At 39.5% G+C, this 26,884-nt stretch overlaps 1 protein-coding gene across 7 annotated transcripts in view; it reads right to left on the reverse strand.

The window, feature by feature from the left end:
• Window positions 1-22,784: 22,784 nt before the first annotated feature.
• SYT6 (synaptotagmin 6) overlaps window positions 22,785-26,884 on the reverse strand; it is a 66,809-nt gene continuing 62,709 nt past the window's right edge. For 4 of the 7 annotated variants that reach the window (XM_074263124.1, XM_074263123.1, XM_074263122.1 and 1 more), the window contains 2 exons: window positions 26,458-26,524; window positions 22,785-24,369 (listed from right to left, as the gene is read on the reverse strand). In XM_074263124.1, the coding sequence (XP_074119225.1) occupies window positions 26,507-26,524 (18 nt within the window). In that variant the 3' untranslated portion in view covers window positions 22,785-24,369; window positions 26,458-26,506. The remainder of the gene's footprint in view (window positions 24,370-26,457; window positions 26,525-26,884) is intronic. The other 3 variants (XM_074263120.1, XM_074263121.1, XM_074263119.1) reach the window with 1 other exon arrangement.

Consider the following 26,884-nt stretch of genomic DNA (forward strand, 5'->3'; position numbering starts at 1 on the left):
CCATGAGATAGATGCATTAAAAAACTTATAGCTGGATGGGACCTAAGAGATTACTCATCCCCCTCCATTTATAGATTTTTTTAATTTTTAATTAAAATTTTTTTTCTCTTTATTTTTAAATTAATTTTTATAATTATAACATTCTTTTTAATAGTACATATGCATAGGTAATTTTTTTTTTACATTATCCCTTGTACTCCCTTCTGTTCCTAATTTTTCCCCTCCTTCCCTCTACCCCCTCCCCTAGATGGCAGGCATTCCCATACATATTAAATATCTTATAGTATATCCTAGGTACAATATATATGTGCAGAACCGAATTTTGTTGTTGTTGTTGTTGCAAAGGAAGGATTGTATTTGGAAGGTAAAAGTAATCTGGGAAGAAAAACAAAAAACACTCATTTCCCAGTGTTCCTTTTCTGGATGTAGCTGATCTGTCCATCACTGATCATTTGGAATTGGATTAGCTCTTCTCTGTGTTGTAGATATCCACTTCCATCAGAATACATCCTCATACAGTATCATTGTTGAAGTGTATAATGATCTCCTAGTTCTGCTTGTTTCACTCAGCATCAGTTGATTTAAGTTTCTCCAAGACTCTCTGTATTTCTCCTGTTGGTCATTTCTTACAGAACAATAATATTCCATAACATTCATATACCATAATTTACCCAACCATTCTCCAATTGATGGACATCCATTTATCTTCCAGTTTCTGGCCACTACAAAAAGGGCTGCTACAAACATTCTTGCACACACAGGTCCCTTTCCCTTCTTCAGTATTTCCTTGGGATATAAGCCCAGGAGTAGTACTGCTGGATCAAAGGGTATGCACAGTTTGATAACTTTTTGGGCATAGTTCCAGATTGATCTCCAGAATGGCTGGATTCTTTCACAACTCCACCAACAATGCATCAGTGTCCCAGTTTTCCCACATCCCCTCCAACATTCATCATTATTTGTTCCCCTCCATTTATAGATGAAGAAACAAACTCAGAGTGGTCAAGTGATCTGATGCAGGTCATTTTGAAAATGGCAGAGGAAGTATTTGAATCCAAGTAATTTTATTTCCAATCCAACACTGTTGACGCTGCATCACATCAGAATTCTTTCAATATCTTAAGAGTATTAATGTATAATAAAAATTGTTGATATGCTATGTAGCATCCTCCCTACATGATTGGTCCACATGCATGTGGTGGTGGTGGCTAACACGTACTTCTTGATGTTTTTCATGCCCTTCACTTCAATAAGTCATCTGCTTATACCCACCCTATATCTTTTTAATGCCTTGCTTGTCATTTTCATTCTTCTAAGATCATGGTGTTATATGGATCTCTCTCTCTCTCTCTCTCTCTCTCTCTCTCTCTCTCTCTGTATGTATGTATGTAATCAATCATTGCAACCTCTGTATAATTTGCCAAATGCACTATAGAGACTTATCCTATTCAATGTCCAGTTCTACTTAAATCACCTATTGAAGGTTAAATATATGGATAAGACTAATTCTATTGAGGTGTCCATCAAGTTACATATCATAGTCCGGGGGGAAAAAAACAGCCTTTTCATCCACTTTGTTTTTCCAGTGTGAATAGTTAAATTGCTCTTCTTCACATTGTTGTAAAAGGAAAGTATCTCATGGAACAGAATTCTCTCTCTGCAGCTATTGTCTCAACATAGCCTGCTCACTTCCCCATGCATATTCCCTACTTGACTTGTCTTCTTCAATTGTCCCCCTCCCCAAGAAAATCATATTTACTACATCCATGACTCTTCTGTCACAAATGATTTGAAGCTGCTGATTAGAACTTGATGCCATTGTATCTTACATTAGACTGGTATAGGTTTAACTATTTATTTAATTGGAATAGGGTTAGCCCTTAGAGAAGAAGTTTTTGGTTTTTTTTGGCAGTTAATTTAAGCCAAATCTGTGACCCCATTCAAGTTTTAATTGTTTGCCAGTTCCTTTTCCAGCTCATTTTACAAATGGGAAAACTTAGACAAGCAGGTTTAAGCGAGATGCCCAGAGTCACAAAGCTAGTAGATGTCTGAGGTCAGATTTGAATTCAAGTCCTCCTGACTCCAGGTTCAGCACATGATCTATTTTACTATCTGGCTGCCTCTAACAAGACAAATGATCAATTAAACACCATAATTCCCTCTGGAGAGGTTGGATGCTCAAAGTCACATCCTTGTCTAGCCTCCAACTACAACACATTAGCTCTTAGAATGAACCTGCTATTGTCTGCTTCATACCTCACTGTATATTTTGGGTCCTCAGAATTTAACGTTCCATGGCATTTTCTTTCTGTATCCTACAATCCCTTACATTTCATCTCTACTTCTCACAAATTGGCACCTCCTGCTCCATATAAGACACCTGTGAAGCTCCTTAGTAGTTTCTTTATTTTCATAATGAGAAAATTGGATGGAGAAAAAAGGGATTTCTAAAATCCCTTTCAGACCTAATATTCTAAAAGTCATAGAATCATAGACTCTCATATTACAGAAAACCTTGAAGGTCTCTTTATCTTAGCAAGAACTTTCCAACAATTGTGACATTTAGTCCTCACTCTCTATTTGAAGACAGATTTTTGGATAACAGACACAAACTGTTATGAGGACCATATTCAAAGCCTTTCTAGCTTAGTTGAACTTGTTAGAACTCACTGTCCTAATTTATTTTTCTTAATATCTAATTAAGTATTTAAGGTTTTTCAGAGAAATTCCAAATGACCTGGTGGTCTCATTACTTGATTGTTCTGATTTCTGCACTTTTTTCTTAAATATTTGCACTAGTCTCTTAATGATCTGTACTTTGTTACTTTAGAAAAGTAAGACACAAAGTCCTCTGAGGACTCAAATCCAGCTCTGACAGATAGCCAGGAGCCCTTTCCTAACCTTAAAAAGTCAGAAAAGGAACCAAGATGCTCTAAGCAATGACTGGCCTAATCCAGGGGAAAGACCTCTGAATTTGTGGAGTCTGGACATCTGGCTTTGACTCTTGGCCCTAAAACTTGATAGCCATATGGACTTGGGCAGGTCACATTATAACCCTCAGACATAGTTTCCTCATCTTTAAATGAAGAAAATACAATTTGCCGTACCTACCTCATGCGGTTGTTACAAAATCCAAATGAGATAACCGAAGTGAAGTAATTTACAAACATAGAAGTTAATCCACTTAGATGGAGCCTGACTCTTGGGTTCTGACTCTTTTCTACCCTACAGGATGTTGGTTGCCTACCCTTGGAGCCCTGTCTCCTTCAGGGACTCGCTTTGCTGGTCTTGTTCTGTGTTCTGGAGAAAACCTTTTACAGTTTTCCCAGTGAAGTTCTCCTTGCAAATTGACACCCTCTGTTTATTTTTGCACCCCTAATTACCCTTTAAACTCATTCTGGTTTATTTTTAGAGTTCTCCCTATCCACCTCGTTAACAGCTCCTGTCTCATATTTCTACCATTTATACCCTTAATTAAACACAGTGGCCTTTGTTATCACTGAACACTGGCCTTTTTAGAATTTAAATGGGCTTGAAACTACTGCCTGGCTGATTTTTTAAATATTTTGCATACTGCTCCCCCACCTTTTCCTCCTTTGTCTGCCATAGATCCCTCATAAATCAGAAAATATCCAGTCCAAATTCCCTGAGGTTCTTTCTGTTCCCTCTTGGTCCCTTAGTTCCATCTTGATCAAAATATCAATGTGTAAAGAAAGGGTCAATTTTTAAGCTTTTGTGTCTAGCTGCTCTGTTTTTTTCCTTGCAGGGGAGAGCCAAGCTGCAGAAACCCCCCAGGAGTTAGGAGGACAATGATTGGTTTTGATTTTTCAGGCTTCTCCATATATAGTGTGTGAACACATCCACACAGAACATAGATATTTAATTAAATGTGCTCCAGGACTCAGATCCATGATCTTACACCTGCTGATCCTCCTATCTCATCAGAAAAGTGCTGCCTAATTACCTTTTCCTGCTGTCCCAGTTTATATCTAAACCTTCTTGGCAAGATTGGTCAAAATATTGAAAGGATCCATCATTGGCCTCCTGGCCCAACTGAAGGAGAATGCCTCAGATTAGGACAGAGTCAGCACTAGCTCCTTGTAAGTTGCCTGAGCACAAGGAGAGAATTGTATTTATCTTTCTATCTTTTTTAGGTCCTATCGAAGGGCCTTGAAAATCTTAGGGGCTTAATCAATGTTTTTTTGGATGAATGGATGTTGCCAGAGTAATGGTGCAGCTTGCTCAGGATAGAAAGGGAGTCCAATTGGATTTCTTTAACCCTTAAAATTCAATTGAACTCTCCAGTCAACTCAAGTCATTATTCTAAGGAAATAAGGCATTTGTTGACTGATACTAGCAAAAAAAGAGATCTTCGATCTTCCCAGGACAAGTATTTGGGACGTGACAGACATCTCCCAAGCTTTGTTGCTCCTGATGGCTATTACTCACTTGGGGTGATTTACTGTGGGGACAAATGATTCTAAAGTATTACTAAGGATAACGAAGTCTTGGCAAGAAACTGAAGAAGAACCTTAGGGGCCCTGGGGTATTTTCATCACTGTTTCTAATAAAAGGGAAATTTTTCAGAAAAGGAAGGCAAATTGATGAACAACAAGCTAACAACTAGTTAAGAAGGTAGTGTTAAAAAGTGAGTTTTTAGTATCTGGGCTATAGTAATCATAATAATAACTAGAATTTCTATAGAACTTTAAGGTTTGCAAAATGTTTTACAAATATTTTATTCTTGAGACAACCTTGGGAGGGAAGTGCTATTATAATTCTCATTTAACAAATGGAGGAACCAAAGCATATAAGAGGCAAAGGGTCTTTAGGATAGTAAATATCTCAGGCTGGATTTGAATTTGGGTCTTCCTTACTTCTGGTCTAGTATTTTATCCATTACGCCATCTAAATAGCTGTTATAGTTTACAATATGGGAATGATAAACTCTTGTCCATGGATGCCTACCTTACAAGAGCTGGTTTAAAAAAAAGAAAAGAAATATTTGTTTGGAGTCTTTAAAAGTCTATTTTAAGGGACTTAAAACTCAAAAGGAAGGGGAAGGGAAGAAAAAATTGCCTGTATAGTTATCAAGCTGTATGACTACCATGAGAATAGCTACAATGTGTATATATATATATATATATATATATATATATATATATATATATATATATATATATATATATATATATATATATATATATATATATATATACCTTGCTTGTTACACATACTTTGTGTGTGTGTGTATGTGTGTATGTATATACATATACATATACAAGGTAAGAAAAGTGGAAAGAAATGAATTTGTTTTCATGCCCTCATTATGGGATTAGATCCATGGCTGGAACATTATTCAAGGGAAAAGGAAAAGGACCATCTGATCATGATTTTACAGGTAGGGCACTCCCAGGCAAGGAAACTATAGATTGAAACCTTTGCAATTTATGATCTTAGAAGGTTTCGCAGAGCACTGAAGGATTAAATAATTGCCCAGGGTCTCCTAGACTCTATATGTTTGAATCAGGTCTTGAATCCAGGCCTTCCTGTTTTGAGGCTGATACTTTTATCCTTTATACCTTTCTGCCTTTTTTTTCTTCAAAGGGAACAGGACTAATGGAAGGGAGTGTAGGGGAAGTATTATTACATATTAAGAAGATATATTCATGTGAGAGAATTTAGGAACCAGGGTAGGAAAACATGGTGATGAGCATTTGGGTGAATGTCAATAGAGAGAGAGAAACAGAAATAATATTGTCATTGAAGCATATTACAAATCACTTGGACAGAAAGAGGAAATAAATGAGGAATTCAGGAAACAGATCACAATCCTGGCATGGAGGTCTGGTAGAGTAATGATGAAGCACTTCAATTATCCAGACATCTGTTGAAGCTTTCTCTCTGCCAAAAGCAGAGCAGCCATTAATTTATTGGCTTGCTTTAATGATAATTTCATCCTTCAAAACATGAAGGACGTATCAAGAGGAAGTCCTATTCTTGACCTTATCCTTATCAACAAGGAGGATTAGTTGCTCAAGTAGAATTAATGGGAACTTTGAGATTGAGAGTAATGACCATCTCTTAGAATTTATGATAACTAAGAAAATAGCCAAGAATAGATTGACATACATCCTACGTATCTCAAGAGTTCAAAGAAAGTTAGGTAGGCAAAAAGGTCCAGGGAAGGGAGATTCTCAAAAATGAAATTCTGAACACACAAATATAATATAATAAAAAATTACAAAAATAATTTTGACAAGGCAGAAAAATGGATGTCTAAAGAGACACATGTGAATGCACAAGGAATTCAATCAGCAACTTGGATTTTTAAAAGTCATATACAGATAGAGGAAGCAAGACAAGTAAGCAAGGTACACTCAATATTGTGGCACAGTCCAAAATTCAGAGCTGAGGCTGGTGAAGAATTCTAAGAGTAATAAAAAGATATGGTGTTAGAGAAGGGCAATCGTGCCATATGAGAACTCGTTAGTAGAACTGGGCATATTTAGCCTGGAGAAGAGGAAGCTTAGGAAGGATATGATAATTGCTTTTAAGTATTTGAAAGAATGTCTTGAGGAAGAGGGTCTACACTTGTCTCAAGAGTTGGAAGAGATTTCAGATACTACCTAGTCCAACCTCCATTTACACCTTATACCATCCCTAAGAAGTGGTCATTCATCATTTCCTTGAGAACTTCCACTGAATGAGAATCCATTCTCTCCTGAGATGTTTTCTTTTGGGTTAGCTAGGTGGTACCATGGATAGCTCATGGACTGTGGTGTGACAAGGACCTGAGTTCAAATCCAATCTCAGACACGCTCACTCTGGATAAGTCATTTAGCCCTGTTTGTCTATTTAATTTGAGAATTAGCTGAAGAAAAAATAGCAAACCATTTTAATATTTTTGCCAAGAAAACCCCAAATGGGGTTTCTAAGAATTGGACATGATTGAAATGACTCACTAACAACAACATTTGAGAACTCTACCTTTGTGAATGGTATCCCACTGTGGGTGGATTTGCACTTGCCTTCCTAAATAAACTGATCTAGCACAAGGAGAAGGAACAGGCACAGGGATTAGACCCAGTACCATTGAGAAGGGGTCCTGATACATTTGGGAAGAATCCTCAAAAATCTGATCTTCTTCTACATCCCCTCAGGTGTGGGGCTTCCAGGATTGTGCTGCGAGGATGATGTAGGGTAATCTCAGGTTACCATGGTGATGTGGATTTTAGCCCAGAGGGGCAAGTCAGTGCTGCAAATCATCTCAAAGACATTCTCTCACAGGCTGAGACATTGAGGCTCAAGTAGCTGGAGGGACTTGAGTCACTGGGGTGGGCTGGGAGCAGTCAACCCCCTCGTGGGTGGAGATGAGGAAGCAATCATCGGAGCACGTTTCTCTGGGCCCTCCGGCTGCATTTGGATGCCTCTCTTCACTCACCCCCGGCTTGCTGCCTGAAGCAGATCATCTCATCCATAATCAACCTGTCAACTTCAATGTCCTCACCGAGGAGGCAAAGGAAAGGATCTGGTAATGGGCAGCAGCAGATGGTTTGGCCTGCTGCAGCAAGGACAGCTTTCCAGTAGTGTCCAGGCTGGAACAACTTCCTCCTAGCAGGCTGGGGAAACCCACAGGATGCTGCTGGACAAGGTCTCCAAGGGCTCAGCTCCTAGTTCCTCATGTCTCAGTCCCTGGCCAAGGTCACCAACTTCAGCTTACCTTGTAAACCACAAAGGCTGTACTAGATCGCTCTCAGAGGGAAGTCACCTTAAAGGGACCCACAGTAGGTGGGGCATTTAAAAAATTCTAGCGACATAATTTCTGGGTCTTTTAATCATTTCATTAATAAGGCTAGCATTATTATTAATAAAAAATGGTCATTTGGCTGTCTCTCTTAGACCAAAGACCTCTCCAGTGTCAGAGTCACAGTTTATAAGCCCTTGGAAGAGGGTAGCAATCAACTCTGATTGGTTAACAATTAATGAAAGAACGAGAGGCTGATCTATATTACAATGAACGTCTTAGGGTACAGGGCTTGAATCACTCAAATCTTGGTCAAAGAATCTTATCAACTTCCCTATCATCTGTCTAACAAAGGGGCTTTTCCAGACTTGCATTAGCTCAAATTTAGAATTTCCTTCCTTCCTTCCTTCCTTCCTTCCTTCCTTCCTTCCTTCCTTCCTTCCTTCCTTCCTTCCTTCCTTCCTTCCTTCCTTCCTTCCTTCCTTCCTTCCTTCCTTCCTTCCTCCCTTCTTTTCCCCTCCCTTCCTCCCTTCTTTTCCCCTCCCTTCCTCCCTTCTTTTCCCCTCCCTTCCTCCCTTCTTTTCCCCTCCCTTTCTCCTTCTCTCCCTCCCTTCCTCCTTCCTTCCTTGCTTTCTTTCACAGAATTTCTTTTACTGTTTGATTAGATCTTGACCCTGAGCAAATCTTTGAGCAAAATTTTTCTACACTGGTTGATTTCTGAACGAGGAAGTAGAAAAGGAGAAGATTCTTGGTCTTGACTCAATAATTAGTTATTAAAACACATTTCTCTCATAAGTCCTTGAAGTCCTGCCCCATAGCCCCTTGGTATAGTAGGGGGAAAAACAACAACAACAGGATTTGGAGTCAGGGATTCTGAGTTTAAAATTTTGCTTTATTCCTTGTATGACCTGTGGCAACTTAATCTCTCAAAGATTCCGAATCCTTTTTAAATCAGAGGGTTAAGCTAAATAAGGTCCTTTCCAACTGAAAATTCTATGATTTCTGCCCACTTATTATGAAAAGTATGGTTTTGTACCATACCTCCATCTTCCTAGATGATTCTGCTAAGTCAATAATACCATTTTCACTCAGCAACACTGTTTAACTTCAACTCTGTAGAATGACATATCTCATGGTGGGTACTTTGTGTGCCCCCATCCAACTTTCTTTTGTGTGCTGTCTTCCCCCACTAGGTTGTAAGCTTTTTGAGAGCAGGGACTGTCAACTCATTGATCAAAGTGCAGCTGATAGTACTAGTTGGGAGGCAGCTTGGCATAGTGAATAGAGCCCTGGACTTAGAGAAAGGATGAAGATTTGAATCTTACTTCATTTGCTTACCAGCTGTGTCAAATCACTTAAGCTTGATTGACTTCAGTTTCCTTATCTGTAAAGTAGAAAAAATCATAATACCTGAAGCACTTATCTTATAGGGTGGTAGTGATAATCAAGTATTCTATGCACAAAGCTCTTTGCAAACATTAATGAATATATCAGTTGTGATTATGTCATATAAAATAGCGTGTGGCACACTGGTACAGATGGTGAATGAACAGATGGATGGATAAAGCATTTATTTAGCACTTACTATGTACAAGATATGTATTAGCACAGTGTGAGGCAGCAGATGGAAAAATAGGCAGATCTCAGGTCAGGAAGATTTGAATTCACGTACAACCTCAAATTCTTGGTTGTCTGATTGTCACCCTTCAATCTTGAATAGAACCAAAATGACGTCAGTATTTTAGAGTCTGGTTACATTGTGTCCCACTGTGGTTGATCAAACCAATGTGAGCTCAGAAAGTTTTACCACAGGTCACACAGAAATAGTCCAGTGAATATTTGGGGTGGATTCCCTAAATTTGCACATCTCATGTTTCTGTTGAGCTAATAGAACACAGAAGCTTTTTAACTGAATTTCTCCCATGTTTCCCATATCATGCAATCAATTCCAAAATTATTCAGAATGACTATGAGAATGTCCTTGTATAGCTGCTTCTGACCACTTTGTGAGCCTTTGCCTTGTGTGAGTTCTCCATAAAATAGTCTTTTAGGCAAATGTGCATCTGGCATTTGAATAACATGATCAGCCCATTGGAATTAAATTCTTTATAGTAGAGTTTGACCAAAAATACTTAGCACTTAGCCTCAGTTTCCTTATTCCCCAGGTTAATGACTGAAGGCACTGGGCTGGATACAGATTTATTCTCAAGGCTCTTGGGCTCCCTAGTAGAGTTTGGGAGTGATGGTGGTCAAGGTGGTGGTGGTTTGACTTGCCTGGCACATACTACCTCATTATGATTCCAGTTTAGTTCATAAACTACAGAATTGCCAAAACAAAAAAATATATAGATTTAAATCCTTTATCTTAAACCTTCCCTGACCTGGGATATTTATGCTATACAAGATGAGAGAAAATATCCTATTCTTGGATCATAACCTACAGATCTCTCATCAGCTAGCTCAGTTTATTGAGAGCCATCTTCAGATATAATTGGATATCCCTAGTTCAGTGCAAACCCAGCCTCAGGAACCGGCCTTGGCCAATTTGACAGCATTGAAGAATCATGGAGTCTCAGAGTCAGAAAGGATCTCAGAGATTCCATAATCCTTCCTAACAAGTGGCCACCTACTTTTCTTTCGAAGGAGGTTCTGTTTCCTGAAAGTCCATTTCTCTTTTGGACAGCTCTAATTGTTAGGAAGCTTTCCCTCACATTAAATCCAAATCTATCTCCCAGTAGTCTCCATCTACTAAACAGTCCCTGGAGGCCAAACAAAGCAAATCTAATACCTGAAATACAGAAGGAAATCTATTCCCACTTGAATCTCTTCTCTAGACTAATCATTCTCAATTTTCCCACCCAATTCCTAGTAAGACACAATCTCTACCCCCTTTACTATGGGATTGCTGGGTTTGGAATTAGGAAGACCTGAGTTCAAATCTAGCCTGAGACACTTATTGTGACCCTGGGCAAGAAACTTAACCCCTATCTGTCTCAACTGTGAAACGAGGATAATAATAACATTTTCTTCCCAGAATTGTTGTGAAAATAAAATGAAATAATATTTGCAAAGTGCTAAGTGATTGGCACATAGTAGGCACTTAACAAATCTTATTTTCTTCTTTCCTTCCTTCTTCCTCTCATCTGAGTACTTTCCAGTTTGTCAATGACCTTCTTTAAATTCTTCAGGTATAGTTTGACCAGGACAAATATCACAATATTATCAGATCTCATTTCTTGGACACTAACCCTCTTAAAACTCATCCTATTATCATTCATTTTTTGAGTTGCCAGACCATGCTATTTATTCTGCGGTTGTAAGAAACTAGGTATCACTGGGTAAGTTTGCTGTATCTCTTGGTCAGGAAGCCCTGAGTTTAAATCCTACCTTAGATATTTAGTTGTGTGACACTGAGGAAAGCATTTAGACTTTCTCAGCCTCAGTTTCCTTATCTGAGAAATGGGGATAATAATAGCACTTACCTTGAGAGATTATTGTGAGGATCAAATGAAATTATATATAAAGGTTTGTCAACCTTTTTTAAAAAATTCTGTAATTATTATCATAATAATAATTATTATAGTCTATTTAGAAATATCCCAACCAGAGCTCTTTCCACAGATCATAAGAAGTAACAGTAGGATACCTATCATGAAATACCCATTAGAAAGTTGAATTGTGGGTCTGGAGCTTAACAGAGAGGTCACAGTCTTGGTAATCATTTACAATGATAGTGGAAGCCATGAAAAAGGGGTGAAATGATCAAAACAGAGTGTACAGAGAGAAAAATGGAAGATGAAAAGTGGAGATTTGTGGCCTGTCTACATTTAAAGGGCTGGAGGAAGAAGAAGTAGAGCTAATAAAAAGAAGTAGAGCTAATAAAATGGGCAGCAAAGGAATGGTCAGAGAGAGAGGAAAAGAATTAGGACAATGTCATGAGAACTAAGGAAATAAGGCTTCAAGAAGTAGGTGGGGTGAGGGATAAGTGGGTAACAACATCAAATGCTTCAGAAAGGTCAGAATGAATTAATATCGGGGGAAGTTTAACAAGTCAGGAACTCTGGATAGCTTTGAGAAAATAATTGGGACAGCATCTAGTTTTGCTCAGCTTATTAAATGGGATCCATTTTGGTGTTTAGAGTTCCCTGTACTTGACTTTAACTCAGGAGTTGGCCTTCGATGCTCTGGACAGATTGGACTGACTGTGTGAGGAAGCAGCCTTATCATTCTGATGTTGGAAGAATAATCTCTTCTCTAACTTATCACTGTTCTTGCCCCTATGAGCCGCTGTGCAATGGCAAAGCTGATCTGTTAATATTTGTGCTGAAGGCGGCTAAGACTGTCCTTCCCCACAGAGACCCTAGAATACAATGGTCCTTCTTTGGTCAGATTGATCTTCTAACAGTGGAGGATTCTGCTCCATCCTCCTCCTTTTCTTCCTCTTCTTTATCTTCTTCCTTCTTCTTTTCTTCATATTCCTCCCTTTTCTTCTCCTCTTCCTCTTCTGCCTCCTTTTCCTCTTCCTCTCCCTCATCTTTCTTCTTCTCCTTCACCTCCTCTTCCTCCTTCTCCTCTTACTCCTCCTCTTTGTTCTCTTCCTTTTCCTTCTCCTCCTCTTCCTCTTCTTTCTCTTCCCTTTCCTCTTCTTCCTTCTCCTCCTCTTCCTCTTCTTCCTCTTTCTTTTCTTCCTGCTCTTCCTTCCTCCTCCTCTTCCTCATTTCCTTCTCTACCTCCTCCTCCTCTTCCTCTTCTTTCTCTCTTTCTCCTCCTCCACCTTCTCCTCCTCCTCCTCCTCCTTCTCTTCCTCCTCCTCCTCCTCTGTCTCTCTCTCTGTCCCTGCCTCTGTCTCATTCTCTCTTTCAAATTTAATTCAGTGCGGTTTAAAGGGGCACAATCATCCAGGATATGCACACTAAAAACATCACATGACATCATAAACTTTTGATATGTTTCTTTTGGAATGGGTACTTTGTACACTTTTATGACCAATGCTGTAGAATAACAATGGCGAGATTGGTAGACAGGAAGGCTGTCTTTTTCTCAAGCAGAGGAAGCGTGACAAGGTTTGGGGGTCATGACATTGCATCCTTCCTGCTTGGAATCAGTGCCATTGCCATCCCAAGAGTCCCAGGCTCCTAAAGACTATGGAATGATGCTAACAAACTTCCTTGTCCTGGTCGAAAGAAGCAGGATTTTATTATTGTTGTTATTTGGGTGTTAAACCAGGCCTTGAAGCTAGAAGGAGAAGGAACTGTGAGATATTTGACATTTAACAAAGGCAGCTGGAATGAGTGAGATATCGACTGGCACATTCATTAAATGTCATCACTTTTGTCTCTCATCAACATCCAGTGCTTAAGTTATCCTAAATTAACTATGCATCAACTTGATTTATTCTTTACATCCCTCCCCGTGCTCATTCCTGCTTACTTTGGTCAAAAGAGCCTCATAACTCTACTTTCCTCCTTTTGTCCCCCCAGTTGCCATAGGATTATAGCGTCTAAAGATCATAAATTTCAAGCTGGAAGGCTCATAAGCTATTAAGTGATGGAAGCAAAATTTGAACACAGATTTTCCTGAATCCACTACACAATGTTGAAAATCATAGGATGTCAGAGGTGGAAGAAGCCTTAGAAATCAATTAATCCAACCCTCTCATCTAACAAAAGAAACTAAGTCCCACCATAAACTTGTGAAAGGAGGACAATGATATTTGTGAATGAGATCACCTTATATATAAAACTTTTGGGTTATCAAAATTCACTCATTTGAGCTTCTAAATCACCCTGTGATGCAGATGGCACAAGGATAATTATCTCCCATTTTATGGAGGAGGAAACTGAGGCTATATGAGATGAATAATCCGTTCAAGGTTACTCATCTAGGAAACAGGAGAGCTAGGATCAGATTTTCTGCCTCCAGCTTCAGGGTGCTTTTTATTATATCTTGCTGCTTCTCAGGAAGAGAGATGTCACAGTTAGAATACCTACATTTCAATGACTAGGAAATGTTTCTTGCACTCCTGCTAAATCTCAGCTCATATTCTAAGCCTGGCATTTTTGGTACTAATGCTTAGAGACTGGGAGACTCTCCTTCCCCAGGTCATTTCAGCTATGGCTAGTGGAGACAAAAGAGCAATGCATACAAGTTGGGTGATATAGGTATTCATTTAGACAAGAAGGCCCCCTGGTAAGTCTGTAGGCTTTGAAACAGTCATTCAAATTAGCCCAACCCCACAGACCCAAATGTAAAGGAAAATAGAACAGAAGAAAATCAGACTCTGTGCAAGTGAGAACTTTAAGATCCACTTTGTGGATTAATACTGGCAAATGTTTCACCTCATTTTCTTTCCCTAGGCACTTAGCTACACATTAAGGCCATTTTCCTCCACCGTTAGTTGGTACAATTTCACTGTTAGTCTAAAATAAATATAATTAAGAATTCAATACTTGGAGGAACTGTGATTTCATTAGTGTAGTTATTATCTTTCATCATTCACATCGTAAGCCTTCCTTGCCTGATAGCTGGTCTTCATGAATTGTTAGGGTCAAAAAATTCATCATCTTATGGCCAACCCTTGGGGGATGGGTTCTTCTGAGCTTATCTAGCTTGGCCAAGAAACACGAGACAATATTTGGGTTTATCCAAGAAGTCTTTCCAGGTGTTAGTACCAAATTCCAGCTTATTCCCCCGGCACAATCTTTGAGAACCCAGAATAATTTCCATGCCATGATGTAGTATCAGAGTAATTCTTTAGAGAAAGAATTAAATTGGAATTTAATACATTTCACTACTTTGATGCAATAATAGTAGCAGCAATAATAATAGTAGTAGTAGTAATAATAATACTAGTAGTAATAGATAACAGTTACATAGCACTTTGAGGTTTGCAGAATGCTTTACAAATATTAGCTCATTTGATTCACAACAATCCTGTTGGAGTAAGTACTGCTAGTAGATAGGAAAGGCTGAGGATTCAAAGACTTGTCCTGTGTTACTAGCTAGTAGGTGTTTTGGGGTAGGATCTGTGCTATTGTCCACTATAATTAGGAATTCTTTCAACAGCGGAAGGAATAGTTGGGAGCATAGGTGGGGTGCAGAAGCCAGTCTGAGTACAGGACTGGCTGCCCTGGGAGAGGTTATGGTCAATGCTCAGAAGGGACAGCTCATGTCCCTGTAAATGTTGAAGGAGGTCACAAGCCCTTAGGAGAGGGGTACCATGGTTACAGGATCTTGGCAGCGGAGGTAGATAAGGATGCCCGTCTTTGGTGGAGGACTGGGAGGCACTGGGATGGCGGTCTCTAGGCTGTTGTTAAAAGAAACCATGCTCCCCTTGGATATTAGCAAACTGGAACAAAGCCCAGCTGGTCCACTCATGTGATGGCTCTGTTCTCTTCCATCAGCATGGAATGGAATATAATTGAAAGTAAGGGAAGCTTAAATATGTCACCTCAAACATTTGTACGCCTTGTCCCTGTAGCACAAGCAGCTCTGATAAGTAGGGTTCCAAGGCCTATCCTAATTCTACCTGGCTTTTATAGCCCCCCAGGGACTGCCTCTTAAACCAATCGAGGAGAATTGCAGAGGTTTATTTTGTGTTCCAGAGGAAGCTGACTAAAAGCCTCAGCGCCAGGGAAGGAAATGTATGATAGTTCCACCCCACAAACTACAAATCTAGAAAAGAGCAGTGAGGGTCTGGGGGCCACTGCAGATGGAAGCTGGCGCACGTAGCATGGCCACATACCACTGTCACTTCCATAGAAGGCAGAGGGGTGGGGCTGGGTAGTTTCCATGAGGAAAATGTAGAATTTTTCCGCACATAAATAAGACATGTTTGACCCATCTAGACAGGAAGCATATTTGTAATTTATGTGCCCAGTGAAAAGGTGACTTGGTACATGAACTGCAGCTGGTCTTCCTCTTTGATTTCAGAACCAGTTTTAACTGCTCTGTATCACTGTCACTGATTTCTCCAGAGACATGAAAGGTGGTGGTACAAAGGAAGATAGCCCTTCAAACTCTGATTACCAAATTCTTTGCGTGCTTAGCAATTCAAATTTCTAGAAATAGTTGTGATAGCTTTTCCTTCTGAAGGTCACAGGATTTCTCAATTCCAATTCTTTAGACCTGAAGGGATCTCACTAACCTGGGCTTTTCACAGCATCTCAGAAGATGCCATAGAAGGAGAAATTGCACATTGTCTCAGGAAAGCCTCAGGCTGCCTGCCCACGTATGTGCGTCTATGTCCTTGGTGCAGATATAGATAATCCTTGATATGTCACCAGATTATGTGAAAAAAAGAGCCACCTCAGGGAAGAGAGTCACAGCCCTCCCAGGTACTAATTTATTGTGAATTAGTCATCTCCAACTTGAGATAGCTGTGGGAGATTTTTGATGGGAAGCCAAAGCTGAAAGGAAAATAAGTAAGGTATGGCAAGAAAAGACAGCCAAAGGTATCATTTGTGTGTCCTTCTGAGACTGTTGATTATTCTTGGCCACAGCCCTCCATTAACATCATTCCCTCGGACCATTTCCCAAGCTTGATTTTTCTCTAAACTCAAATAGCACAAATGCATAATTTGGTACAACAGCCTTTCTATTGTTCTCTAATAACTCCTTCCCTGTCTCCTCTTCTTCCTTAATGCCTACATCACTCTGTGCTGATGATTCTCAAATCAACTATTCTACTCTAACCTCTATGGAGACCTCCAGTTTCCAACTGTCCTTCAGATATCTGGAACTCAATGTCTGATCGAAGTCTTAAACTCAACATGACCAAATGGAATTCATTATATTACCCCCTCCCCTTCCTCACAATGGGGACTATTACTATTAAAGGCACCCTTATCCTCCCAGTTCCTCAGGTTTGCAACCAAGCTATCATCCTCAATTCCTCATTATCTCACAGCTCCCTATGTCCAATCTGTTGCCAATCTGTTGATTTTACCTTTGCAACATCTCTCAAATACATCCCCTTCTCTCTCCTAATACAGCTATCACTCTAGTGTAGAACCTTATAATTTTCCTCTTGGACTATTGCAATAGCCTGCTGGTGGGTCTGCCTTCTCAAGTTTCCCCCCTTCAAACTCTCTTCCACCCAGTCACTAAAGCCATTTTCTCAAAGGGTCCGTTTGACTATGTTGTCCCTTTTCTAAATAAACTCCACTGGCTTCCTATTGCTTCCAGGATCAAATACAAAATGCTCTGTTTTGCATTCAAAGCCCTCCTAATCCAATTACATCCTTCCTTTACAATCTTCTTATAATTCATTCCCTTCTATATATTCTTCAACCTAGTGACATTAACCTCCTGGCTGTTGGACAAACAAGCTACATCTTTTGGCTAGTCATTTTCTCTGCCTGTCCCCACTGCAAGAATGCTTTCCCTTCGCATCCATTCCAACTAAACTAAGAGGGGTTGGAGAAAGTTTCCTGTAGAAGTTGAGGAACTTCTACAGGAAACTTTCTCCAACCCCTCTTAGTTCTAGTGTCTTCCTTCTGTCAAAGTTTTTAATAACAAGGACCCCAACTAAAAACTTTCCCCAACCCCTCTTAATTCTGATGTCTTTATTCTATTAAAGCTCTTAACAATAAGGACCTAAACCAACCTTTCCAGCCTTCCCTCTCTCATATTCTGTGACTCATAGATAGCATTCTATCTCGGTTTACACTAACTATCCCTTATTCTTAGAATACATTCCATCTTTACCTCTGCCTCTGAGTCTCTCATTTCCTTCATAATTCAGCTCATGAGTTCTCCATGAATTAATGTGCTTCTACATGAAGAACTGTTGTCATTGAGTCATTTGGTATGTTTAACATTTCATGATCACATTTGAGGCTTTCTTTGCAAAGAAACTAGAGTGGCTTGCCATTTCCTTCTCCAGCTCATTTTACAGATGAGGAAACCGAGGCAGAATTAAGTGGCTTATCCAGGGTCACACAGTTAGTAAGTATCTGAGGCTATATATGAATTTAGATCTTCCTAACTTCAGGTCCAACATTATGCATTATGTCACTTAGCCACCTGCATGAAGAATCACCTGATCCTTTCAGCACAGAGTGCCCTTCCTACCAAAATTAGTTAGTGTTTATTTTATATATATTTATTGATTTATATGTTATCTTTTGTAAGACAAGGTAAGTTCCTTGAGGCAGCAAGGATGGTTATATTATTTTTTGTCTTTGTAACTCCAGTGCCTAGGACTGTTCCCGGAATACTGCAGACACTTAATAATGCTCATTGACATTGGTAAGAAGTGTTAGAGAATAGTTTGTTGTTGAAAAAGCACATGCAGAGCTGGCAGCACAATGGAGTGAGTTCATTGGATTTGGAATTGAGATTGGAACAGATTCAAATGCCGGCTCTGCTCATTACTAGTCCCTTCCTCTTGGGGGACTCAGTTTTTTCATCTGTAAAATGAAGGAGTTGAACCAGAGGACTTCTATCTACCTTCTAGAAAGAAATTTTTCTAAATTTATCCATTTTATTCATCTTTCCTTCAACAAACATTTATCGAATACCTCCGATATACAAAGCTCTGAGCTAGATATTTTAATGGGCTAACGTAATTATGCAAAGAAAAGCTTTTGACGATATGTTAGTAGACTTGAACTTCTAGTTTCATTTTTCAGGAATGGTAAAGGCTTGCATCAAACCATCAACACTTGTTTGTTCTCATATGGCACTCATTTGTGAGATGACTGAGATCAAGGGGAGCAGCTTATACCTGTGGGTGTTTTTAACCATCAAAGGACAATTGACTCACTAAGTTGCAATGAGATTCCCAACCAATCAACTTTGATAAGGTAGGACATATGACCAAGGGTGGTTTAGTGCAATGGAAAGATACCATGGCCTGGTGTGGAAAGCACATTAGAACTAGAATAAAAAGATAGATTTCTGGGGCAGCTAGATGGGACAGAGGATAGAACATAGGCCCAAAGGAGGCCCTAAGTTCAAATCTAAACTCAAACATTTAACACTTACTAGCTATGTGACCTTGGACAAATCACTTAACTCAAATTGCTTGGGTTAAAAAAGAGAGACAGATTTCTAATTCTGGCTTAGTTCTTTGCTAGCTGTGTGATCTTGAATAGATCCTTTAAACTCCCCTTAGTTTTAGTTTAATCATTTACAAAATGGGATTTATAAAATATATAATAAGTCAAGGTTAAGAATCATCCAGAATTAGGAGTAGATGGATTACAATTTAAAATGATGGAAGGTGATCTTTCTTGTGCAACAAGATGACTGTATAAATATGTATACATATATTGTATTTAACATATACCTTAATATATTTAACATGTACGGGACTACCTGCCATCTAGGAGAGGAAGTAAGGGGAAGGAGGGGAAAAGTTGAAACAGAAGTTTTTCCAAGGGCCAATGTTGAAAAATTACTCATGCATATGTTTTGTATATAAATATATAATAAAAATAATAATAAAAAATAAATAAAATGGTAGAAGGAAGGCATACCCACCACTGATGATGTTATGGAACAATTGAAGGACAATACTTCATTACCTATCTCATCAAGAGCTAAGACATGTGAAGCATTGTTACAGTTATAAATATTGTTACTGTTCATTTGGGAAGTGTGAATATTGTCAGAAAATTATTAGTATTATTAGAAAACATATGTTCAGCTAATGTAGAAGCATATTTCATAATCGTTTGTCTCTTTTTTTCCTCCTTTCATGATGGGGATTACTATGATGTTCCATCTCTTACCTCTGGGACTTTGTATGGACTGTCCTCTATGTCTGAAATGTTCCCCCTCCTAACCTTTGCCTCCTGAAATCTCAAGCTCCCTTAATTTCCTAGTTCAAATGCAACCTTCTATAAGAAGTCTTTCCTGATTTCTCCAGCTATCATCATTTCCCCCTTCCTACTCCAGAAATTATTTATAAACATTTAAATTTTACTTATCTCTCTCTCTATATATGTTGTTTCTAAACCCATCCCCACCCTCCAGGAGAATGTTAGTTCCTTGAAGATTAGATTCTTCATTTCCTCTATTGTATCCCCAGGTCCTAGTACAGTGCCTGGAACATAGTAGGTGTATATTGAATATTTATTGAATTGGATTTGTTTCCAGGTGAGGGGCAGGAATCCACACTTATGTATGTATTGAAGGTGTCTTTTGTAGCTGTACATACACGTGACAATTCATCAGTCTATGTGTATGGGACCACTGTTAAAGTCTTCCTCTGACATCTCTTGTGGACATGGAGATCTTAAAGACTAGATCAATAGAAACCAATCCCTAGCAGGTCTGATTAAACCAGAAAGGCTCCCAGTATGGCTGTATTAACAGAGTGCCTGCTGTCCAACAGCCAACCAAAGGAGAGAGAAGCTCATTGGTAGGTTTTGATCCATAGGGGATTAATTTTCAATAGTCTTCAATACTGTATGGCCACTCTAGCTATTTTCACAGTGGCTATGGAATGATAGAAAAGGGGGCAGAAGAAGATGAAGCTAAGAGTGATAGTTTCCATACAGTCTGCAAATGTTAATATAACTGTTGACTCTTTGCCAAAACATTGTGCATTGATCTGTTGATATATCCCTAGAGAAACTGCTCTCATCTTAAAAGAGCTCAAGGAAGGCTTCTAGTATACTGAGTGAGTTCTCTATTGAGGGTATAATGGAAGATGTGATTGAGAATAGATGAGTTTCTATCTCTTCTGTGGGAATATTGATATGATCACTGATCTATTTAAGTATTGAAGACTGTGATGCATCAGCAGATAAATCAAATTAGAGCCTCTTAATTTATTGATTTTTATTGATCAGAATCATTACCTATTAGGTTTACTTAAAACTTGGAACATCTACATCATGATTAATGTGATTTTATCAAGAGTTTGCCTCTTTTGATTAGATTTGGGAAGTTAGCCATTCATTCACTTCTGACTTCTGTTGGTCCACAAAATTTATGTTGTATCCAACAATTTTTTTGGCCAAAATTTCATTGAATTCCCCACTCGACAGAGCTGTGACTCTCCTAAATAAGTCCTATTATTAAGATGTTTCTTCATATCAGTGGTTCTCAAGCTTTTTGGTTTCAGGCCCCTTTTTAATCTTAAATCTTAAAAATTATTGAGGATCCCGCTGAAGAACTTTTGTTCATGTGGGTAATATTGATGACTATTTACCATAATAGAAATTAAAACATCTTAGCATTATTAAGAAATTAGTCTTGAACTCTGGACTTAAGCACTTCCTGAAAGGGTCTTGGGGATGCCCAGGGGTCCCTGGGCCATAATTTGAGAACTGCTGTTTCAGACAATGAAGATAATTTATTAGTTCAATTTCTTCAATATCTTCTTGTAATTTGAATGCAGATGTACCCAAATGCATGTTTCTCTCAATTCTCTGCATAATATACTTACTGCTAAATTAAAAGCTAGGTGTGAGTGGAATGATGTTTGAGCTCTTGTTTTCTCCTCTCTATCTGTCGGTTTCCACATTGCCTCCTGAAGGCTTTGAGAGAGAAAACAGGATCCTCTTTCTTGGAGTAGAAAAAGTACCACATCTTACAGATGCAGAGTATTTGAGTCTTTTCCTCAGGGGAGTGCTTGGCATCTGGAGGGGCCCGTTTGTTGAGCTAAACAGCTGAGGAAACAGCAGGGTCCCACAAAATGAAAGTGCTCCTGTAAGCAACACTTTATAATAGGCAGGTGAGTCTGAGAGCTATGGCGTGTACAGGTGTCACCAGAGCCAAAAAAAAGAGAAAAAAAAATCCCAATCCTTCTGCATATGGTCTGAGTAGTAACTTCTCTGAAATAAAGATTAAAAATAGCAAGATTTCCCTTGTCCTGCATGGGGTCTTATCTACCTACTGACTTCTAAACTATTTGTATATAAAATGGCCAGAAAAATAAAAGCAAGATATGGCACCTTAATTAAACTAAAACTCTCAGTAGTGATGGAGCCAGAAAGACTCAAGGAAATGATTGATAAGTAAATAGAGCTCTAGTCCTGAAGTCAGGAGGACCTGAGTTCAAATCTGACCAGAGATACTTAACACTTTCTAGCTGTGTGACTCTGGGCAAGTCACTACCCCCGATTGCCTCAGCAAAAAAACAAAAACAAAAACAAAAACAAAAAAGAAATGATTGATGATATATTTTGTAAATGATCATGTAATTAATTAATAATGGAAGGCTTGCACAAAGGCTCAGCCTCTAGTTTGGAGAAAGGAATAGGGCTCTTAGCTTAGTTGAAATGATTCCTGGAGGTATTCCTAACCTGCTTATTTTGAACCCCACAAATTCAGAGGAAGAAAGAAGGAGGATAGGTATTACCTAGTCCACTAAGGAATCAAGAGCTTAGTAAAGACTGAAATATTTCATCTCAAAACACCAAACTTTCCTAAAAGGTCTGAGGCTAGAACCAGCATACCTGCCTGTAAGGGTAGGGAGAACATTTGGGATCATTACCAAAAGGAGTTGTGTTTTCCAGGAGTGTTGGGTTTGGGGAACCATTGCTCTGTCCAACTTGGTCTCTTGTGTGACCAGGGGACCTCACTCTGCCGAGGAGAGATAATTTTGTTGATGCCGAATGTTAGTTATTTGTCAGTTCATTTAAAATATCTGGCTTTAAGGTTTACATCTTGGAGGTAGGGAACTAACTAAAGACAACTGGTCCCTCACCACTCATGAGTTTGATTATGCAGTAATCCAGCCACAGACTCATCTCCTTGCTGTACAACCAGAGGTTAACTACAAAGGGGAACTTTGATTTGTTGGTTCACTGCCCCTTCCCCATCTCCCCCACCTTTCCTGGTCTAGAGGCAGAGGAAGTTTGAGCTTATCTACCTCGAATCTTTTTCAACTGAATAATCTTTCATTCACCTACCTCGGTTTCCTCATCTGTAAAGTGAAGGGAGTGAATGAAATATTTTAAGGTCCCCAACAACTCTAAATCTATGCTCCAATGTCCCCTTTAGGTCCCCTTTCTGGCACAGTCTCAGCAATGAATGACACTTTCCAAAGGGATTCCAAAAGAGAAACGTGTTATTTCAGTTTAAAACAAGGGTTTACTTTATTGATTTACAGCTCTAGTAGCATGTAACATGTATAAAGAGTGAGACACAAGGTTGGTGAATGGGTTTTATGTATCTGACCTTCCATTGGTTGATAGCTCAGCCCTGGTAAGCCCGGAATACGTTGATTTTCCAATTTTTGCAATAGTGAGCTCTGATCTGGCATGGAGATTCACCTCCAGCACATTCACTAATGGCATTTTGATGGAGGCTGAGCCCCTGGCCCTGACCAGTGGGCTCCAAATCCACCACTACTCAGACTTAACAGAAATGTGGGTACAGAAGATTATCAGCTTTTCCCTTGAATCTGACCTAAAGTAGATAGCTAAAGAAAACCCATTTATTAACATGGAAACAAATAACACAAAAGTACTTAGCAATTTACAGAATTAAAGTTGAAGATGAAAAGTGTCTCCAAAGTCCATAGTTTGCTAAAGCAGATTAGCTGATGACCTCAGTAGAAAATATGGGTCCCGCGGCAAGATGGACAGAGGGTGGTACCCCAGATCCCAAAACTTACTATTCAGAAATTCATCTTTTATCGGGGTTTCCTTCTGGCCCATTTGAATGTTTTCAGCAGCTGTTTGGTATCTCATGGAAATTTGAAAACTATATATTACTGCGAATCATTCCCGAACATATGTTATATATGCCTTTCTTTCTTTATAATTAGGGGTATTTTGAGAACAAAGCTCCCGTTTGCAAACAAATGTCACCATTAGCTGCTGGGATCCAGGAAACATTCGGCATGTTTGGCTTCAGCAAAACTCTTCCCTCAGAAAACATTTCTGCTTTCTCAAAGAGGCAACTTATTTCAATTCATGCAAAAAAACACACTCGGGGACTCCCCTCCCTCCCATACAAATCTCACCCCCCCTACTCAAATTGGGTCAAAATTTCAAAATGATTATACTTTTAAAGTCCAAATCTCAGTTTTATAAATACCAGCCAGCCAAGGGTTTGGGTGAGTCAAGGTCAACCCAATACTGGCTATAAAAGAGTGGTCCCCTTGGTAGGGAATTCTGAAAATGAAAGGGCTAGCCCAGCTCAGATTCCTTCCTCTTCAGGAGTGGGGTGACCTTGGTGGAGGCTCAGAATTCCAAAGCTTCACCACCTCCACAGAAAACACTACTAATCTAAACTTGATTTGACAAATCTTGGGGCACTCTGCTCTTTATTCCCCCTTCTTTGCCCCTCATCTTTTTCTCGATTGCAAATCCATAAAAGTGAAAACCACCACCACATCGACAAAACAACAACAACAACAAAAACCCCAACGAATAAACAAATGAAAGAATCACCTTGGGAGACAGAAAAGACTAAGACAAATCTGACCACACAAGAAATTTCTCAGCCTTGACCTACGGCAGGAACATTTAAGACTCTGGAGTGAGTGGCTGGCGGCTGCTGCAGGGTAACGCCTGCACTTAGACTGTTGAACAAGGGCAAAAATAACATCGCTTAGTCCCATTGGTGTTCCATGGCCATGCATCTCACGGTGTTGGAGGAGGTTTTGGAGATGGGCAGGAACCCTGGCTGTCAAAGCTTGCAGCTCGGCCCTGCCACTGGAGAAAAACAAGAAGGTCTTGTTATTATTATCATACCGGGAAGACTGGAGGCAGATTACTGTCAAGGGATTTGATCTTTTTAATAAATGCCCAGCAATTATTGGGTCCTCATGCACTGAATTCACCTTTCCCAGCTTTTATAAGCTTTCCTGAATTTTGCTGCAGGCCATGCAGAGAAGTAAAGGAAACAGCTTTACTGTTCCATTTTCAGATACCTGATTTTAAAAAAAAGACTTACAGAAAAAGTAATTAAAGCTCCCATTTTCTATTGTTTGTTTGTGTGTGCATGTGTTTTAATGAGGTCCTGCACGGAGACGTTCAGTCATTTTTCAAGCTGAAAATCAGATTATGCAGGTGGCCAAAAAGGCAGCCCTTACTGTCAGGAACCCGCAATCGTGAATTATTAGCCATTTGTCTTAAGAACTAAGATTGCTCTGCTCTGGGCTCTGATTCTACACTTCTGTTTTATTCTTCATTTACACTGCTTTGGGTAGTTAAAACTAACCTAGGAGGCCCTAGGCAATTTAAGGACAGGAAGCAAAAAGAGATGGGAGGAGATGCTGACTGGAAATTGTTCTAGGCTTTCAGCTTTCAGTCCCTTTCCCAGTCTCTTTTAGGAGTCAGTCCCCATTCACTGCCTCCCACAAACTTTCCCCCCTTCTTCTCTCTATCCACCACCTTCCCCATCACTTCCCCAACACACAAACACATACGCGCCACACACAGCTGACTCATCTCTCTGCAGAGCGTGATGGTTGTAATGAGTGGAGGGGTGGAAATGAAGATGGATGGACTTTGGTTCTACATGATTTAACCATTCCTTAAACTAAAAGTCAACTCACAGATGCAATAGTGCCTTACTGTCAAGGATCTGACTTAATGGCTTAATTCTGATTTGCCTGGAATACCTTATCATTCCAAAGTGATATTTGTCTGAGCCCCACTCATAGAGCTGAAAGGGACCTTAGGGACCAGTTAGTCCAAATTTCTCACATAATAGATGGGGAAACTGAGGTCCAGAGAAGATGAATGATTTGCCTTAGATCCCTTAAGTATTAAGCAGCAGAATCAAAGTTCTCTGAGAATCAAAGTTCTCTGACTTTAAATCTTTCCATCACAAAACACTGCTTTTCTCCTAACCTGTGGTAACTCTTGTTTTCCCTGCAGTGCCCTGATTATACCATCTTGTCTTAATACCTAGAGCAAGAAGGTGGAAATGATGGTGAATTCAAGGATAGAGGCTGTGTCTTTGAGCAAATTCCCTAGGGGTAAAATCTAGAGTTGCTGGAATCTCCTAGGGAGATAGAAGCTTCTCAGGGTAATGAGTCCTTAGTGACCCAAGTGTCCATTTTCTTCTTCTTAACTGGAGACAGTAAATGGTTTCCTCTGGATACAGTCTATACTAGGGCCTAGCTTCCTAAGGAGTAAACTACTAATCTCTGAGCAAAATTGACAGATGAACTCACCCATGAGATGGATGACAAGCTTCCCCAAATTAGGATCCCAGACCCCAAAGCCACTGAGACTATTGAGTTCTTCCTTTAAGAAGAGGACTGTGGACTCAATGATCTTCTCATGCAAGGCTCGGGTTTTCCCAGTTCTCTGGGTATCCCAAGGACAGACCAGCATAAAGCTCCTGGGTGATAATGAGGTGCTGGGTAGACAGTCAGTAATGACCACTAATCCTACAACCTAAAAGCACAAGGCTGTAAGACTGATTGGATTGGTATAGAACAGGACACCAGTATCTTGGGACCTTGTCTTCTCTATAATATCATCTCTCTCAGTTTATTTCCAGATTCTAAATCTTTCGAAGTCATAGTATTGAATAAGTATTACTTAAAGGATGTTAAAGATGAAAGGGTCTGGAAAAGGGAGCTATCTAATGATAAAGATCTTGGTAAAGATAAGTGACTCCCTCAAGCTCATGCAGCTAGTTAGAAACAAAATTAGGACTACAATCTGGGTTTCCTGACTCCCAAACCAGTACTCCCTCCACTTCATCACTATGTCTGCTCAAGGCCAAGAAGGCTAAAAATATACCAAGAAGCCCAGTCTTGTTGGGCCCACCCCGGTGGTACTTACTCCTAACTCCAGGTGACAGTCTCTGCTTGCAGCATCCACATGAATGAAATCACAATCGAGGGTTTCCCTGGTGAAATATTTTAGATAAATAAATTGTCTGGTTGCTGAGGGCTCCATGTGCCCATTGTGAACTCTGACTCACGTGCTTCATTCACCAAGAGGTGAATAGGATTGCCTCTATTACCCCTTGCACTTAAAACACATTTCAAGACCTCTAATGTTTTTCTTTTCTTCCTATAACAGCCTTTAATGTTGGTGAAAGGTATATTGAAATTACTGTCTTCTCCCTAGGTAAGCAATGCTACTTAATCCACTGTTTGATTGATAGACCAGGCAAGAGAAAGGGGAATTGAAATAGCCACAGAGGTACCTTCCATGCTGTTAAAGAGAAGTCACATTGGGTTTAATTGTCCAGCTAGGGATAATA

The sequence above is a fragment of the Sminthopsis crassicaudata genome, chromosome 4 (assembly GCF_048593235.1).
Source record: "Sminthopsis crassicaudata isolate SCR6 chromosome 4, ASM4859323v1, whole genome shotgun sequence".
NCBI lineage: Eukaryota > Metazoa > Chordata > Mammalia > Dasyuromorphia > Dasyuridae > Sminthopsis > Sminthopsis crassicaudata.